Raw genomic sequence first — 19,271 nt, 5'->3', positions numbered from 1 at the left:
ATTTTCTTGCATGTACTAATAATTAGTGTACGGTACAGGTTACGTTCTAAGCTATCTCTACAGGTTACGTGGTTGACATACATAAGTATTACATATGACCACCACAATTTAAGCAAAGTTTGTACTCTACTTAATTATATATCCTACTCATAGTTCTCTCTTTGGAGCTTTAGTTCTTACTTCTTAGCTAGTAAGTACAGCAAACTATCACTTTGAAACTAGTTGTCTAAACCGGCTGTTAAGCCCTGCTTAAGTATAAAATCCAACTGAGCTCCTTCGCGTATGGGATAACTCTTCATAAGATAACTCTTTATATATAGATAATAAATAATAAATTCATAAATCGTGGAGTATATAGATAATAAATAATAAATCCATAAATCGTGGAGCAAATATATCATGAAGATCACAACATAGTTATTTCAAATGATCTTCTTTTTAATAAAAGAAAAGTACATAACATAGTTTATATTATTTATATTATAATATAAAATAAAGAGAAGTACACAATATAGTTTATATTATAGTGATTAAATTATATTATTTAATTTAAAATTATAATCGCGGAGTTATTTCAAATGATCTCCTTTTTAATAAAAAGAAGTACACAACATAGTTTTTGTAGACTTTATATTTTTAATTAATTATAAATGATTACAAATAGGTTATAGATAAGTTATAGATTAATTCATATATTAATGGTTACACCTAAATATTGGGTGCAACCTTAATTGGAGATATTCCAAATTGATAATTGATATATTAATGGTAATAAATAAAATCATGGATCTTTCAAACTGTATTTTTAGAAGATTTTAGTCATATATCAAGTTGTTTCCAAAGATCTTTAAACACAATATTAGAAATTTACTTTCCACAGATTTTATTGATAAACCATAACGTTCAATAAAAATTAGGACCATGCTAGAGCACAGATTGAATTTTGTTTTTATATTATAATTTTAAGATTTACAAACTCAAGCACGAGTTAAATTTTTATATACTCTAGCACGGAAGCTGCTGGACACACTCTAGCACGGATTAATAATTTCATATACTCTAACACGGGTTAAAATTAACAATATAAGACTTACATAATACATTTACATTTCATGAATAATATTTACAATAAAAATTATTTGCATGAATTGCATCCAAATAATATTATATACAATTACATATATAATATTTTAAAAATAATAAAATGTATTTCAACCCGTGCTGTAGCACGGTCCAAATCTAGTATAAATGTATAATAGAAATAATATATCAATCAATAACTTATACATGATTTATAATGTAATCAAAATATACTTTTCAATTTAAATAATTATAAACCCAATAAAAAATCTTAAAAACATTATTAAATACATTTATTTCGGTTTTGTTCGGTTTGTTTTTTCGGGTTACGATTTTTTGTCCCACCCTTTCGAACTCTACCCTAGAGAGATTGCTCTTAAAACCCTAAACTAGAGCCTACGGTAGGTCAATCAATAATACACGATATTTGAAACTCAATGGATATGGAAGACAACTCCGATCCGATCCCGATTGACATCATTATCGAGATACTCTCGAAATTATCTGCCAAGTCCATCGCTAGGTTTGGTCTCGCATCCAAGTTCTGCGCGTCCATACTAAGCCGTCCAGATTTCACTGAGTTGTTCTTGACTAGGTCTTCGACTCGGCCACGTCTCTTATTCGCAGTCCAAGAAGATTCCGGTAACTTGTGGTTGTACTCATCGCCTCAGCCTCGAAATCCAGATAAGAACGATCCTTCTTTTATAGTAGCCGCCGATTTTCATATGCAGTTACCAATTGGATACATTGACGAAAGCAAAATGTGTGACCCTGTCTCTAGCTTACTATATTTCCCTAGTATGAAAATCTCAGAAGATGAGAGAGATGATGCGCCGGTGATATGTAACCCTAGCACAGGACAGTACGCGAGATTACCTCAAATGAAAAGGAAGAACCATTCGAGTGTTAGAGCATAATTACTAGTAGTTACTCTCAAGGATACTCTCACTTAAAAATTAAATAATAATGATAAAGTAAATCAAAGAGAGAGAAACGCTTCTCCACTAAGCATCTGAAGCATCGGTTCTTTAAGATATAGCTGTTTATGATTGGCCAATTTTTTTTTACAGATTTTTTATTTAAATATATAATAATATTATAATAAAATAATTAAAATATAGTATTTTGAGTAACAAGGAAGCAGTTCTCGGATGATGATGGTCTAAGATATGCTACATGTTCGGTCATATGCTACATGTTCAAGATATACTTAGATATGTGTATGCATATTAAAGGGTGCATGTTAGATAGTTGCGTTTGTTCGGTTACTAAACGAACGGTTACGACCGTAGCACTCTATATAATTGTGTGTAATGTTGCAAGGCCAAATCGTTGAGAATAATTGAGAAGTTTTCCACTTTTTCATTCTCTGTTTTATTCTCTACCATGCTTGTATTTGAAGCAATGGCTTCTGGTATAATACAAGAGCAAAACTTCAACATCGAGAAGCCTTTTAGGGTACGATCCGATTAACAAACAGTACAAGGTACTGGCCGTAACCAAAAATCGTCATGGAGAGGGATATATCCTGACATTAGGAACTGGAAGAATGTCATGGAGGAAGGTCCAACTTCGAGGGAACCATTATCCTAAAAGTCGAGGAGGGATATGCATCAATGGGGTTTTGTATTACCTAGCTGCTGGCTACCAAAACATTGAGAAAATAGCTTGTTTTGATGTTAGGTCTGAGAAACTTAGGTTTCTTGACGAAGACTCTACTACCAGGAGCATATTCAGTTGTTCTTCTCGCAGCCTAAGACTGATTAATTACAAGGGTAAATTAGGCGTGACCAGTTTGGTCCGAATCAGGAACTACGGTCAACAATTTAGTAGACTCCGGTTGCGGTTGTGGATTCTTGAGGATGTCCAGAAACAGGACTGGTTGCATCGTGAATATTTGCCCGAGAATTTTGTCTATGAATGCCGTATGTCCGTTGTTGGAGTGACTGCTTATGGTGAAATTATTCTGTCCCCGGATTATCTATGTGCTAAACCCTTCGTTGTGTTGTACATTAATCCCGAAAGAAACACTTTGCAACAAGTTTTAATCCAAGGTTTAGAAGCGCCTAAAATTAGTAGTAGTGTTTACACCTTTGTGGACTATGCAGAAGATTACAGGTTTACGTGACACAGAGTCTAGCCATTTTCGCCTGTATATGCGACCTTCCGTCTACAGGTGAGTGAGTCCATCATTTTGTTGGCTTATCAATTTTTTTTCCAGGTTTTATCAATCTCGATGTTACTTGATATCAAAACAATATTTTCTATATCCCACATCAGTTGCGTTTTTACAAAACACCCTTTATTCGTAATGATATTATAGAAATAGTCTTGTCTCTCGGCATTCTTCGTCTACTTAAACGAATTTATTTGATTGAGCTGCTGTTTTGATGCCACAGAGAAAGAAAAAAACTCCTGCTGAAACTAAATGTTTGAGTTGCAATTAATCATTCATGAAAGATCCTAGCTATATCTTACTTCACTTAATGCTGTTTAGGGGTTCTAATTTCTTGCATGATACTAATAATTAGTGTGCCTGATTCTTTGTCGTTCTAAGCTATTTCAGGTTACGTGCATGGTTGACAAACATAAGTATTACATATGACCACCACAATTTAAGCAAAGTTTGTAGTACTCTTCTTATTTATCCTACTCATAGTTCTCTCTTTTTGGAGCTTTACTTCTTAGCTAGTAACTACCAAAAACTATCACTTTGAAACTAGTTGTCTAAGCCGGTTGAGCTTGCTTAAGTATAAAATCCAACTGAGCTTCTTCGCGTATGGGATTAGAGGAAAGGTCTTACAAGCGCGAAGACCGAAAATGCAAATACATGCATGTGATCAAGTGACTCCAGAGCTAAATATTTTTTCCGAGATTTCTTTGCTTGGTTATGAGTAAGTTATATTGTGTCAACTGCGTTATAATTGTAAGTGAGTTATCTATGGTGTAAGATATAAAATGAGATAGCTCCTTAGAGTTAGATCTTTCTAGTGAAAACAAAAAAGTTAAGAAAAATGGACAACTATTTAAAAACACCAAGCTATAAAAATGTTGTTAGATTCATTTCATAAAAAGAAAGAAGTCATGTAAACTAGTGAGAAAGACGACGGTTTATTCCCTCTCCCGATGATTTATCTATGGTGTAGTGAGTTAAGGATATTTTAAGTTTATATTAATATCTATCTAAATTCTTCCCACTATATAACTCTGGCATGTGACATTTTAAACTTTTTTATATTATAAATGTTCAGAATTTTTATTTGATATAGTTAAACAGTTCGACTAAAGGTCCAACTTTTAAATTTGGATGCTTGCTAAATTAAGTTTCATGCTTATTCAGATTTAGATTTATTTTGGTTTTATTATAGTATGATTTTGAACAATTGTCTACTAATTTTAAATGATGTGCTGATGTTGAACAAACAATTTTTCTTCATTGATTGAGTGATACATATCCATTTTTCAAAATTCAGATCAAGACAAATGCAGAAAAACAAATCTACAATTATATTAATTTTATGTATTTTATGATGATCCAATACAATTAAGAAAAAAATGTGAAACAAAAATGATAGAAAAATCATAATTTAATATCTTAATAAAAGATTTCTAAATATCTATAATATTAATTATGAAACACTATCTCGACATCTTATACTTTATAACTAGGTAACAACCGGCACTAAATCGATTTAAAGAAAATTATTATCCTAAAATTAATATATTTGTGTCAAACATAATATGTAACTAAATTTTTTCATTTTTTTATTCAAACTTGCGTTTTCGTGTAAAAGATATACGTTTCACCCGTGAAATCTTTGAATGTGTAAGAGGTTTTATGATAGAGAAAATATTGATAAAATGTTACTATTTATTGCAACATGTCTTTGTGTGGTTTAAAAATCAAATTTATATTTTCTTATGTTTTATTTTGTAATCATAACAATTTTGCATGTTTCTTATGTAACTATAATAACATATACTAAATTACTCGGTAGTTTAATTATGTAATTTTACTATATGTTAGTTACAATCGGATTATAAACAAAATTTTCTGAAGATAATCTAATTTATTGAATTAATATTTTTGATTAGCCTATTCAAATCTTTTGAGTTAGTTGCTTTATTAATATTTTCTATAAATGACAAATTATTACCAAAAAAATCATTATGAAAAAATTAATGAAATTTCAAAATCAACGTATTCGTGTAATACATTTCACCTGTGAAATATGTGAACGTGGTAAAGAAAATATTTCTAAAATGTTACAATTGATGGTAATATATATATATGCGTGTTTTAAAAATCAAAATTTATATTTATGGTTTATCGAGTAACTATAACAATTTTGCATAATCTAATAATCACTCATTTTAAATATATTATGATTTTTTTGGATACTAAGTTTATTTATAATGATAAGGATTATTGTTTCATTCCTCTTTAATAACACATAGATGAATATACAATTAGAATGTATATTCATATTCGGTTATCAATATTTCTATTTTTAATGAATAATCACACTAAATATTGAGATTAATTAGCTTATATATATATAAATAATCACACATCATGATATCCCCTAATTTGTTGTCATTTTTGTATTTATTTATGAATATATATAAATCTATGTTTATTGGAAATTATGTTTCTTTTAATGAGTTGAAGATAAATCAGGGATAATATACTTCTTTTTATAGTCAATTATAATAACTATTGAAAGCTTGTTATTTAAATTATTATGGTAATAATACTAACATAAAAATAATATTTCGTTTTTATATGATTATGTTAATAAGTTATATGTTCTTTATCTTCATTAATTATATATTAATTGATATACTTTTATAGCCTTTTTAGAATATTTTACTTATATTGATTTCTTAAAATCAATATTGATATTAAAATAAAATCAATATAAAATATTGATTTAATAAAAATCAATATAACTTTGACTTGTAAGTTCACAAAATTTTACCTTAAAATAGTATGTTATTATTTAATTAGTTTTAATATTTGATATATTTTGTGTGATAAAAGATGACATATCTAATTATTATTCAGTTAAATATTTTATAAAAAAAAATATAATGACATATTAATGTAATTAAGTATAAAATTTAAGGATATTTTGCTAAAAAATGTCATGAATTCTCTGACGGCGATACATCGGCTTTTTTTCTCAAGTGTGATTCACTATTAATATATAGAGGATTATTATTAAAAAGGTTAATTATGTTTGATTTATAGAGATAATAGAGAATTAATTATAGAGATTATTTAGTTTACACTTAATAATTTCCTAATTTGTTATATAAATCAATAATATTTTATATGATACCTTACGAAACAAATATATTTTTTTCTTCTAAAATGTACTGTTTTGAATGAGTTACTAGTTTTTGGGTAACCAGTTTAGGGTGAGTCAACGGAAGAGAAGAAGACCAAATTAGTCTTTTGAATAACTCTCTCTCTCTCGATTTGGTAACAGTTTGGTTAAAAAAAGCCTCAGAAACATCCCCTCTTCTCTTTTAATTACAGAGGAACAAGACGGAACCTTTGTTGAGATCATCACTCTTCGGTTTCTTCTCCAGATCCTTCACATGGTTCGCATCAAGATCCCTTTTTTCTTATCTCTCTTTTTCAATTCGATTTTGGGTTGATCTTAATTTTTTGGATTCAGATGTCGGACGGAGGAGCACCGTCGAGGTACGTTAAGTTAACAAAGGAGCAAGCTCCCGTCGATGAGATTAATCCCGGCGAACTCAATCAACCCATTGAGGTTTCTCATGTAATATGCCCACTACTCTACTACTGATTCTGTTTTTTAATCGATAATGTTAGTGATTTGCGCAAGAGATCCTTGACTTGTCTTCTTCGTATGATCAATTTGATTTCTATGTGTTGTGTCAATTTTAACTAAGGCAGGCTCGATTAGTGTCAATTTCTAGATTTTGACAATTCGATCTGTATGGATCTGTGCTCTGATTCTGTGTGTGTGTGTGTGTGAAACATGTCCGTAGCTAGCTGTTCACAAATGTAACGAGTGTGGCCAACCTTTACCTGAGAATTTTGAAGCTCCTGCTGATGAGCCTTGGACTACCGGAATCTTCGGCTGTACTGAGGACATGCCTAGTTGTAAGAGTTTTCACAGATCTGTCATTTTTTTTATTCATCTTTACTACAACTAGGAGCTTGGTTTCAGTTTTTGAGTCCACTCTTTTACAGTTTGGCAGGGACTTATTTGCCCAAGTGTTCTATTTGGACGTGTCTATGAGACTATGAGTGATGAGGAAACCTCGTGTACCAAAGCATGTATTTGCCATTCCATTGTAGTAGAAGGAGGTCTTACTGCTGCATCCATTGTTGCTTGTGTTCCCGGTATAGATCCGCATACCTCTTTTCTTATATGTGAAGGCTTGTTGTTTGTTTGGTGGATGTGTGGTATCTACACTGGAAACGTCCGTCAAAATCTTCAGAGGAAATATCATCTCAAGGTATAATAAAAATCAAAAGCTTCTTCCGTAACATCTAATAAATCGATAAAGAATCTGAATAATGTGTGTTTTTGTTTGATTGATTGATGGAAACAGAACTCTCCATGTGATCCATGTATGGTGCATTGTTGCCTTCACTTTTGTGCGATTTGTCAAGAGCACCGCGAGATGAAGAACCGTCTTTCTGACAACTTTGTGATGCCCATGACTGTTATTAACCCGCCACCAGTTCAAGAGATGAGTGCCTCTGTCCCGGTCTCACACCATAGCTCTGATCTTGAGATGAGGCCATTGTAGTCGTTTCAACCAGATTCAAGGTTTTTGTTTTGTGTCAACCTCATCATCTCTAAATCTTTTTATGTAAAACTGATTTGGTTTGTTTCAAACTCACATAGATGGATTCTGTTTTCAATGTATAATCAATGATTTATCCTTATCTTAAAATTAAGATTTTTTTTTTTGAATGAGTATTTATTTTTGTAATTTGAATTATTCTACTAGTTATGAATTTTTCCTATAGGTAGCTTGCTAAATTTATCTTTCTTTTGGATAAATATGAAAAACATTAAAGAATCTTTAAAAGATCGTAACACGTTTTATATTTTTATAAAAGAAATACCTAGTCTTATTAAAATAACAAAACTTTTTTTTCTTATAAGTAACGATAACTACGAAATTAGGTACGCAAGTCTCTGCCCTACGTTTATTCTCTTTAGGATATTACAAAGGACCACATCAATCAGAAGGAGAAGATGATCGGAAAAGATTCTGACTTACCTATGTCAACTCCGGCGGCGGAAAGACGTGTTTCTGCATCGCTGCCATGTTTTCAGGCGAGTGTTGAAGGGTTACGTAAACGGAAGAGTTTAGTTGAAGCAGGAAGGAGAGATGTCTTCTACGGAGAAGATGACGTGGCGGATTTATTGTTTAGAGAAGAGGAAGTGGAACAGGACATGGTCATGCGAGCTTACAGAAGCAACGAAGCTATGAAAACTATACAAGATCTGAGACGAACTCGAACAAGGTTCTTTTGTTTTGAATGTTTTGACTTTCTCAAACTTTTTTTCTCTAGAGATCGAAGAACCTAAAAACAATTTTTTTCCACCTTGTAAAAAGAATGTTTCTTGAATCTTTTTTTTTTCCATGTCATTATATAAAATTGAAATTGATACTATGGACAACAATGAGTTTTATTATACATAACAACAGAACATTGCAATACATAAGATTTTACAACAGAGTAATAATGATTGATGCCCCAAGATTTATATCAAAGAGTTTTCAGGGTACATGAGATGCGAGAACTTACATTACATAGCATCATCTCTTCTTGAAGAATTTGCTGCCTCTCTTTCCGATACCGGCACCTTCGAGGCTAGATGAGAGATGAGACCTTGTGTCTGGTCTCCACGTTAGTTCTTTGAGAAGTGAGAACAAAGACGACAGTGCCGCTGATATTTCGCTGTCTTTTATGTTCTTGCAAGACACTACTCTCATGCTCTCAAGTTCTTCCCAGTGTAGAATTACTGACTCTAAACCGCTTGTTGTTAGGACTGAGCATCCTTCCAAAGAAAGAAACCTCACCCTCCTGCAAGATACAAAGATGATCAGAACCCTATCTTTTACACCTACCTTAAGAGTAAAACTAGCAGAAGAGTTCATTATTTCTAGGGAAATCTTTTCAGGGTTTTTTGGAAGTTGTTGTATTCATCAGCATACAAATCAAAGCAAAAACAAGTCAATGCTCTTCACCATTCAGTTAAAGAACACATTAGTTTCTCAGAGAAGCTGTATTTCACTTTTTTGGCAGTTAAGTGATGCGATCATGGTGTGAAAAGAACAACAGAAAAATATGGCTTCTGCTCTTTGAAGTAACCATAGTTTATGTACCAAACACACACAAATCAAAGCCAAAACAGTCAATGCCTATCATCATCCATATTAAAAACTTCAGTCAACATAGCATGGAATTGTGTCTTTTGCTAATCAAATCAAGTGGAACACCAACACCAAGTTAAAATTTTTATGATATAGTTCAGTTAAACTACATGTTACTTTCTCGGAGAAGCTGCATTTCAATTTTTGGTAGTTAAATTTATGGGATCTTGATGTGAAAAAAGACCTAAGTGGAGAACAACATAAAACTATGGTTTTTGCTTTATGAAGTAACCATTTGAATATCAATCTGTGAACTCAATAATTGAAGGTAAAGATGTACAGGGAAGTGATCTATAAAGCCAAGTTACCTGAAAGATTTAGCCAAGCTGAAAGAATCATCATCCAATCCCCAACAATCCTGAATATTAACCTTCGTTACTCCATTACACACCTTAAACAAGGCTCTCATCCCTTCCTTATCATTCAAACAACACCTTGTGAGTTGCAAACTCTCCAGAGCTGGACAAGATCCCAACAACTTCTCCGGTCCAGGACTAGAATCTATCTTTCTACAAGACGAAATCCTCAACCTCTTCAAACTCTCGAAATACGAAAGCGCAGCTATCCAACCATCATCCATTCTATGGTCACAAATACTCAATTCCTCAAGCACTTCACAACATTGCCCAATCGCTTTAACCCCATCCAAGCTACCTTCACAACCACTAAGCTCCAGCTTCACCAACCTCTTACACCCTTGTGCTAAAATCGTCAAACCTATATCAGAAACCGACGAACTATACAATCCATCTACAATCCCAACCAATCTCAACGCTCTCAGATTCTCACAAGCAGCAATACCACGCAAGAGATTATCACTACACTTATGCAACTCTAACTCCTGCAAATCCGAACAATCCTCAGCTAAACTCAATAATCCCATTTCAGTAGCATTAATCACAACAAGCTTAAGCAAATCACAGCTCCCTCTTCCTAATACCCTAACCCCTCTATCAACCATTTCACAATCCAACAAATTCTCCTCAACAAAATCCCAATTAGATAACGAATCAGTAGATACAGGAAACGAAATCGACTTGTGACAAAGCAAAATCCCTGAATTCCTCGAGGGATTCAAACACGCGTTAACCAAATCAACACTCGTAAGCTTAGGAAACCTCGAGGTAAGCCTCCCAGACATGAGAAAATCCCAATTTGAAACTTTCATAGTCTTTAAACGCCGTCCCTGAAGATACAACCACCGTTTACACACGAGCGAGACATCTTCGCTCTGAGACTCAGGAAGCTTCTCGAGGATCCTGAGGATGATGGAATCTGACAAGGAAAGTGTTCGATCGACGTCGGAGAATTCAGAAGCAGAGGATTTGAACCTGGATCTCGGTGACTGGGCTTGAATCACGGCGGAGACTGCTTGCTTGAACGACGTCGTCTGATGGTTTAGCCATGGACCGGTCCAGCTCGAGCGTCTTCTTCTCAGAGGCGATTTAGGACTCGTCGGAATCTTCTCCCTAAACGACATCGTTTTTCAACTTCACGTTGGATTGGATCTATCTCTGACTCTGGCCTCTGAGTTTTGATTTAGCGGCGGGTTACGAACTGTTCTAACGGATACAATGAAAGAGATGTTTTGGGAGAAAGAGAGAGAGAGAGAGAGTTTTGAAAGTTTATTTATTTTTTGGGGAGTGAAAACTAAATTAAAAAATTGGGGGTAATGGGAATCACGGTGGGATTTGAGTTGACTTTGACTAAAGAAGAGACAAAGATGGTGTTGTCATGTTGTGCACATCTCTACTCAAATTGTGTGGTATTTTTGGTCCACCTCACTTTTTTAACCTGAAAACATTGAATTGTGTTTGTTGATTAGCTTGATATGCGGGTTTAGAAATCTAATGTTCACCATGAACTAACACAAATTTTCTAATTTTACCCTTAATCTAAATCTAATTAAACCATTAACCACTTAGTATAAAATTTTTATTAATTTTGTGTGAAATTTATAAAAATGACACTTTTTATTAAACAGAAAGGAGTATTATATAAACTAGGAAGTGAGATACTGTTCTGTTGTTCAAATCGTTGATACACTAAAATCTAATTTATACAACATCCTTTAAACAATGAAAGCCAATTCACAGATCTTTTTAGTTACAAATCTTGATCGTTAGACTAGAGAGGGGAGCAAAAGTAATCAATCAGGAGGATGAAACTCACAAACCTAACAATATTTTACTAATTAGAAAAAGATTCATAAAACATAGAATTCAGCTATATAATAATCAAAGACTAAAGGTTATATTAAAGTCGATTACTAAAGGTTATATTAATAAAATAAATAATAAAAAAGTTATATTAAAGTCAACAACAACAATAAGCATTACACTAATACCAGACCCAGGATTGTTTCACAGTTGAGAATTGAAAAGAAGAAAACTTTCAATATAGAAGTACTAACTTACACAAATTGATGTGTATATAAACTTCTGATGACGTTTAAATACACCAAACGAATAGCATGCACAAGATATCCAATGGAAACAAGCTTCCCAAGTACAAAAACTGGAAAGACAATCAAAACGAAATAAATAAACGGTGGATATTATATGATTTAGAACCTGGAAAGGTGAACTCTTCTAATTCATGTTTGAGAGTGAAAAACTTTCATGGCTTCACTTTAACTCCTGCAAATACACAAATCGTCGACGGTTGTACAGGCGGTGGAGATGATCCATCGAAATTGAGAAGTCGAGAGAGAAAGAAAAAAAAAACCCAATTTTTTTTTTTTTCCCCACCCAATCACCTTCTGACACGCTCAAGGTCCTTCTCGATCCTAAAAGACGCGTTTCCATGGGCTTTTGATGGGCTGGATTTCTTTTAGTTGGTCCATCAACGGTGATTGGGAAAATTTCCTTTTTTTACACAGACGCGTTTCCTATCCCATGTCGAAACAGGAGTCAGGAGTGAAACAACCGACTTAATTATTTAGGTCTTATAAATAGATTGGTATCGCACTGAACCATTACTACAATTGTTTCGCTTTCTTATTTGTCCAAGTAGAAGAAAAATCAGAGATCGAAACAACAAAACCTAGATTTAAAGAGAGTGTTCATAATTACCATGGATAGGATGATGAGAAAACCTCTGCGTGTAGACGAGTCTTCGTTGAAGCATGTCTCTTTTCTTGGCAGAGGAAGCTTTGGCTGTGTCTCTCTCCAACGCGATTCTAACTTCCGACTCTACGCAAAGAAGTCATCTTCTTCGTTCAATCAATTGCAGGATTTCCAAAAAGAGGTTAGGATCATGCTTCGTTTCCGCAATCATCCACGCATCGTCCAAGCCTTAAGCTCTGTTGTTCACTTATCCGCCCCACCAGAACAAAGATGTCACATCTATATGGAGTATGCCTCCAAAGGCACTCTCTTCAATATCATCTCCCGGTTTCGTGGGAGGCCGATGCCTGAGAATATGATCGGACGCGCCGCTTTTATGATCCTACAAGGACTCGACGCTCTTCACTCAAACGGCTACGTTCACTGCGACCTCAAGCCAGCCAACATCCTCGTCTTCCCTTCCACCACTGTTGGAGAGCCATGGGATCTTAAGCTTGCTGATTTCGGTTTCTCTAAAGAGCCTTGTACGGATTCTAGGTCGTTGTTTCATGGTACGGAGCAGTACATGCCGCCAGAATCTCTTGGACCGGATGGAGAGATGGGATCGTCGACCGTTGATATATGGTCTTTAGGGTGTATGATTATTGAGATGTTTGGAGGTTGTCCATTGAATATGCGACACTGTTACATGTGGAGGCTTCCAATACTTGTATCTCCGGTGGCAAACGACTTCTTGATGCGGTGCTTGGCTTTGCAGCCGTCACGTAGGGCTACTGCGGCAGAGCTGTTGAGTCATCCATTTGTTGCGCAAAAAAACTGTACTGTTCCAATATTAACAGAGATGCCTCCGTATCCTTTCTTAAGGCTTCCTCCCAGCATAATGAACAAAGAGATGGAAGAATATGCTAGACTTGGAGTTGTGATTTGAAGACCTCAAGCTTTTTTGATTAACGGTGGAGAGATGAGCCCGCAAGAGAAAGGAGATTCATGTGACGGCGGCTGTTTAATTAGGTTTCCATAGTTTAATTTAGGTTCGGTTGAGTTTGGGCTTTTAACTGGTTGCCCCATGGTGTTAGTTTTTCTACTTGTGAGTTTTTCTTTTCGTTTGGTGTGTCAGTGTGCTTACTAGTTACTCCTCATGTTTGGGCGATAATTCGTTGGAGTAACTGTAATATCGTTCATCCTTTGAATATAAAAAGGTTATAGTTTTTAGTTAGATTTTATGTAATATCGTTCCCTTAAAGACAAGTAAATATATATAATATAATGTCTGAAGTTCAATCCTCTCTGCAGCTTCCTGTTTTAGACTTAACACAACCAATTGAGTCCTCTGTTCTGTCTTCTCTCTCTCAGGCTTGTAAAGAGTGGGGATTCTTCTATGTCACTAATCATGGAATCTCTAAAGAGATGTTCATCTAACATGTTCCTTGTCCAGAGATGTTTTCAAAGTTCCTCTTGAATCGAAGCTCAAGCTTGGTACCTTTCCATATACTCCTCGGTACATCGCCTCTCCTTATTTCGAAAGCCTTGTTATCTCTGGACCTGATTTCTCTACTTCTGCCAAAGCTTCTGAAGATGTTTTGTTCCAAGATCATCATAAACCAGAGTTTAAGGTTGTCGCTACAACATAAATTCAGTTTTTTTTTTCTCTTTTTATCTATTTTGTGTTTGACATCTCTTTATTTGCTTGACAGTGTTACCTCTCCTCTGTTTTTGTTCAGTGAAACAGTGCAAGAGTACGGAGCTAAAATGGCGAAAGACTCATCAAGATTCTCTTGATGATGACCTTAGGAGACGAAACAGGGAAGAGATTATACCAAACCGAGTTTAGCAACTGCCATGGATACTTAAGGCTAGTGAACTACACCCCTCCACATGACGTAGAGAAGCGAGAAGAGCTGGTTGAAGGTCTCGGTATGCACACGGATATGAGCTGCGTAATAGTCTACCAAGATTCCGTTGGTGGACTTCAGATGAGGTCTAAGGAAGAGAAATGGATCGATATAATCATATAAATCCATCCGAGGATCTCCTTGTTGTTAACATCGGTGATATTATGCAAGCATGGAGTAATGGACGGCTGAGATCGCCTGAACATCGAGTTGTATTGAGAAAGTTGGTGAACAGAGTCTCTCTGGCGTTTCTCCTCTGTTTTGAGGATGAGAAAGTGATACTTGCACCTCAAGAAATCGTGGGCGAGGGAACCTGTAGGACCTACAAGTCGTTTAAGTGTTCGGAATATTTGAAGTTCAGACAGAGTAATGAAGTAGGCAAGTTTGAGAAGATTGGTTACACTGTCAAAGACTTTGCTGGACTTAAGCTGGCTCAACCAGATGATCCTTAGAGACCGCACCGGTGTTTCGGTTGAGAGATCACTTAACTGGTTCCTGAAGGAGAAAGGTAAAAGAGCATACAGTTGTTGTGAGTGTCATGCAATATCATATATTAACTAGTGGAATCCAAAGCTACTTTTGGATTTACATTTGTGTATTAAAATTGTTCTGAGTCTTTCTATTACCATCTAAAGTAATGCTTGAGAGGCTTTTCTACATGTTAAATTCAATGTAGGAGTACTTGTCAAAGCTAACATCATATTCAGTTTAAAATGTGGACAAAGAAGCATAAGAGTGACCCACAATGATTGTGTCCTGAAAAGGACTTAAGCAGAGCACTAAACACAACTTCTTACCCAAGATTTTATAGTTTGTCTAGACCAATTTGAATTATACAAATTGTGTAAGGGTCTACCTTTTTTTGTTCTTTTTGAATTGCTTCAGCACAACTCTGTCTTAGTTAAATTTGCTTTCACTTCAAGATAATCAGTATTACTATATAGTAGAAATTGGAGCAAAACCAACTGACAACGAGTTTTATAGACGCTTAAATATCCGGAAAATCATGACTAAATTATTCTTCACTGAGGCTTAATGAGCAAAAATGACCAAATCCTTTTTCTCTATGGACGTCAAGGCCAATTTTATTATCCCAACAGAGCTTTTACCCTCAACCTTTCTTCAATCTCTTGTTCTCTCTGCCTTTGCCTTTCAGCAATTGCATCACACTTAGGCTTCTTCCTTTCTACGTTTCTCAGTTACTGCAGACACGTAAGATTTAAAGAGTCAAACAATAATATCTAAGAGGCATGGAGCACATCAGATGGTGTTGCATATTCATGAAAAGAGGAGCTTACCTTCACGCTTACGAGATTCCTCTTCTTCTTGAAGCTTTTTTATCCTTTCCTCTTCAGATTTCAAATGATGTATCTGCTTTCTCTTAATATTCGTTTCTTGTTTCCTGTCTTGAATCATTTGGCCAATACACTCCTCTTTCTCTTTTCTTAGCCTCTCAAACTCAGCTTGTCGAAGACTAATCACCCTCTCTTGGAATATCTCCTGCAAACAAAATTTAATTTTAGTTACTTGACAATACAAACTGCAAGAAGTGATTTCTACAAATAACTTAACAAAGCCAACTGACCTTATTATGCAACATTCTGGCCAACCTATTCTTCTCCTTCAGGTCACTATCTTGAAGTTCCTTGCTGCGCTTGACCTCAAGCTAAACAATATAGTTTGGAGTATAATTTTATTAAATTTCTATAGTACTATAATAATTTCTAAAATTTTAGTTAGATTACAGAATAACATTAAATATTAGATATTAATATTCAAATTATTTAGATCAACATAAAACAGAAAATTTGTTTCAACGAACAATGATTTGTTAGTTGTTGCTGAATAGACAAATATACATAGAGTTCAAAAGATATGACTATTTAAATAGACACATCTATTAGAACGAAAAGTTATGATGAAATATATGAATAAAATATATTGAAAAAGACACAACTTTATAATAAACAAATACAACTGTTTGAGTTTTAAAAAAAAACAAATAAAACTAATTTTTTACAAAAGGTACTACGAAAAGTCGCAACTGTTGTTCGCATTTATTCAGATTGTTATTATTATTTTTAAATATTAAAATATTTTTTTAACGAAAAGTTACGATAAATAGATGCAACTGTGAATTCTATTTTAAGTTGTATTAAATTTCTTTATTGCTATAATCATTTCTAAAATTTTTGTTAGATTATAGAATAACATTGAATATTATATATTAATATTCAATTGTTTAGATTCAACATAAAATGGAAAATTTGTTTCAACGAACTTGTTAGTTAGTGATGAAGAAAAAAATATAAAGAGAGTTCAAAAGACATGACTGTTTAAATAGACACACCTATTAGAATGAAAAGTTGTGATGAAAAATATAAATAAAATATAGTGAAAAGACACAACTCTACAATGAACAAATACAGCTGTTTGAATAAAAAAACAAATAAAAACAAAAATATTTACGAAAATGTAATACAAAAAATCGCAACTGTTGTGTCTACACTTGATTATATCTAAAAACTCATATAAACTGCTTTAAATAAGAAGGCATCTTTATTACCATATTCAAAAGTCAAATCCTAAAGCTCGCTATATAATCTATCTAACTCTTGAGAAAAAACTGTAGGTATTTTTATTAAATTTTTATATATAAAACTAACTAAAAGTTGTAAATTAGATTTATCATTCCACAAATCTTTTGTTAAATCAACAATTGGCCGGATTTCTTTACTTTTAAAAGAATGAATGCTAGAGAATAATTTAGAGAGCTGTAAAAACCGTTAAGATTGAAATTTTATATTATTTTGTGTCATAGCAAAAAAATGAAAACAGTTCAAACAGACAAATATATATATTTCAAAAGATACGAATATTCGAATAGACACAACTCTACAATGAACAGTTGCAACTTTACAAAAAACCGTTACAATGAACAATCGCAACTTTTTATAAAACATACAATTTTAATTTTCTACAATTTTTTTTGAAAATTATTCAAAAAGTACGATTGAAAAAACATAATTTATGGTGGCATTTATTGGGGATGCTATTATATATAGATTTGGTTTCTCAAAGTCAGTTATTAAAATAATCTAATATTATATAAATTTGGTTCTTAAAAGTCAGTTATTATCATAAATTACTTATATAATAAGATAAATGAATTTAACCAATCTTCAGACTTGGAATTTGTAAAGTTTGTTAGAAATCCTTACATTCAAGTTTTATATAATAAGATAGAATCTGACCAGAAAGTAGATTTTCTCTTCTTAATTTTATTACGACTAAATAGGAAAGGAAATCATCATCACATCTACGTTCAGAAAAGGGAATTATGATATTAGCATACAAAACTTTTTAAGTGTACATTATACGTTAGAAGTCTTACATCATTACATGTTAATGTTAATTAGGGTTAACAAATAGGAAAAATAAAACAAAAAAAAAAAAAAAGAAGAAGAGAGAAGACGCATAGAGGAACTCAAGTCACAATCATCCTATACATCACAGCTTCTCCGGGGTGATCATGGCCGGGAAAAGATCCTGCAATAATATCAACACTCTCCCTCTAGATCTAAAGGTGGAGATACTCATGAAACTTCCGACAAAGTATCTGGTGAGGTTCCAATGCGTCTCGAAGCAATGGAAAAGTATAATCAAAGACTTCATAGTCATAGACACGATCGTGACTCGGTCGTCTTTGACTCAACAACCATCGCGTGATCTCCACTTCATCTTCAACCGGCATCATGCTTATAACTATAATACTACATCCGTCTTCTCGTATGTTCATGACCCTCATCAATTTACAAACCAAGAACAAAAACTCTACCACGAGGAAATCTGTGGAAGAACCTTCGGCAACAAAACAAGGTTTCAATTTCAATACGTACGCGGCTTGGTCGGGATTCGGAGATCATCACGTTATATTAATGATTTCAAAATATACAACATTACAACGAGGAAAACTATTTCCTTACCCTGTTCACCCCAAAGGTTGTCATTCTACTTATTAGGGTACGACCCTTTGGAGAATCAATACAAAGTAGTGTGCCTAGCTAAACAAATATCATATCTACAGGAAATGTTGTCTTCTATGCCTTGTCAAGTTTTCACATTGGGAGATCCCAATAAGAAGTGGATGGATATACAATGCGGCATTGGAAGTCACTATCCATCTGGAACTCCAGTTTGCATCAACGGGGTAATCTATTACAAAGCAGTGATAAGGTATCCGAACCGGAGTGATGTTTTGTTGAGTTTCGATGTTAGGTCCCAGAGATTTAATCATGTTCAGGGTCCCGATAACAGGCTGATTTCCCTTGAAAATTCCACTCTTATAAACTACCAAGGGAAGTTAGCATGCATATGTCGCAATAACACCTTCTTCAACAAGGATGTGGATATGTGGGTTATGGAGAATGCCGAGAAACAAGAATGGTCCAAACTTACATTTTTAGGCATGCTTCAAGGTTTAACAAGTCGGGTCAGAATTGCGAAGGTCACTCCTCCTGGTGGTGAAGTCGTTGTAGTCCATAATGTAAAGTGGAGTAAGCATGCATCATATGTTTATTACTATGATCCGAAACGAAATATTCCTAGAAGAGTCGAAATCCAAACTACAATTTCGTCACAAAGATTAACCCCTAGTAATCACTTTACAGTGTGGCCTGTGACGGATCATGTTGAAAATATCACGTCTTTGTAATTCGTTGCATTATATTAGTTGAGAGAGTTTTTCCAATATAACTTATCTGCATGCTATTTCTTTTTTATTGTGGTTGAT

General features: G+C 33.9%; 5 protein-coding genes and 1 pseudogene across 5 annotated transcripts; 5 read left to right on the top strand and 1 right to left on the bottom strand.

The window, feature by feature from the left end:
• The first annotated feature begins 1,517 nt into the window (after positions 1 to 1,517).
• On the top strand, positions 1,518 to 3,359 carry LOC104752755 (putative F-box protein At5g52620). Its single transcript, XM_010474972.2, has 2 exons — positions 1,518 to 1,985; positions 2,507 to 3,359. Exons 1-2 carry the CDS (start codon positions 1,518 to 1,520, stop codon positions 3,206 to 3,208), a joined length of 1,170 nt encoding a protein of 389 aa, XP_010473274.2. The 3' UTR covers positions 3,209 to 3,359.
• Positions 3,360 to 6,423: 3,064 nt separating this feature from the next.
• Positions 6,424 to 8,025, top strand: LOC104726043 (cell number regulator 6). The gene is made up of 5 exons (XM_010444816.3): positions 6,424 to 6,690; positions 6,768 to 6,875; positions 7,108 to 7,222; positions 7,313 to 7,581; positions 7,678 to 8,025. Exons 1-5 carry the CDS (start codon positions 6,688 to 6,690, stop codon positions 7,876 to 7,878), a joined length of 696 nt encoding a protein of 231 aa, XP_010443118.1. The 5' UTR covers positions 6,424 to 6,687; the 3' UTR covers positions 7,879 to 8,025.
• A 238-nt stretch (positions 8,026 to 8,263) lies between these two features.
• LOC104726035 (F-box protein At5g51380-like) lies at positions 8,264 to 12,285 on the bottom strand. The gene is made up of 3 exons (XM_010444802.2): positions 12,093 to 12,285; positions 9,828 to 11,313; positions 8,264 to 9,169 (listed from the first exon to the last, which is right to left on the bottom strand). Exons 2-3 carry the CDS (start codon positions 10,997 to 10,999, stop codon positions 8,902 to 8,904), a joined length of 1,440 nt encoding a protein of 479 aa, XP_010443104.1. The 5' UTR covers positions 11,000 to 11,313; positions 12,093 to 12,285; the 3' UTR covers positions 8,264 to 8,901.
• A 237-nt stretch (positions 12,286 to 12,522) lies between these two features.
• On the top strand, positions 12,523 to 13,868 carry LOC104726027 (mitogen-activated protein kinase kinase kinase 20-like). Its single transcript, XM_010444795.3, has one exon. The coding sequence runs from the start codon at positions 12,595 to 12,597 to the stop codon at positions 13,513 to 13,515; it is 921 nt and encodes a 306-aa protein (XP_010443097.2). The 5' UTR covers positions 12,523 to 12,594; the 3' UTR covers positions 13,516 to 13,868.
• LOC104726022 (gibberellin 20-oxidase-like protein) lies at positions 13,854 to 14,931 on the top strand (annotated as a pseudogene).
• A 3,638-nt stretch (positions 14,932 to 18,569) lies between these two features.
• LOC104752735 (putative F-box protein At5g50220) lies at positions 18,570 to 19,193 on the top strand. The gene has a single exon (XM_010474951.1). It carries the CDS (start codon positions 18,570 to 18,572, stop codon positions 19,191 to 19,193), a length of 624 nt encoding a protein of 207 aa, XP_010473253.1.
• Positions 19,194 to 19,271: the final 78 nt, after the last annotated feature.

The sequence above is a fragment of the Camelina sativa genome, chromosome 2 (assembly GCF_030686135.1).
Source record: "Camelina sativa cultivar CO46 ecotype springtype chromosome 2, ASM3068613v1".
NCBI lineage: Eukaryota > Viridiplantae > Streptophyta > Magnoliopsida > Brassicales > Brassicaceae > Camelina > Camelina sativa.
This window is presented reverse-complemented; position numbering and strand designations above follow the sequence as displayed.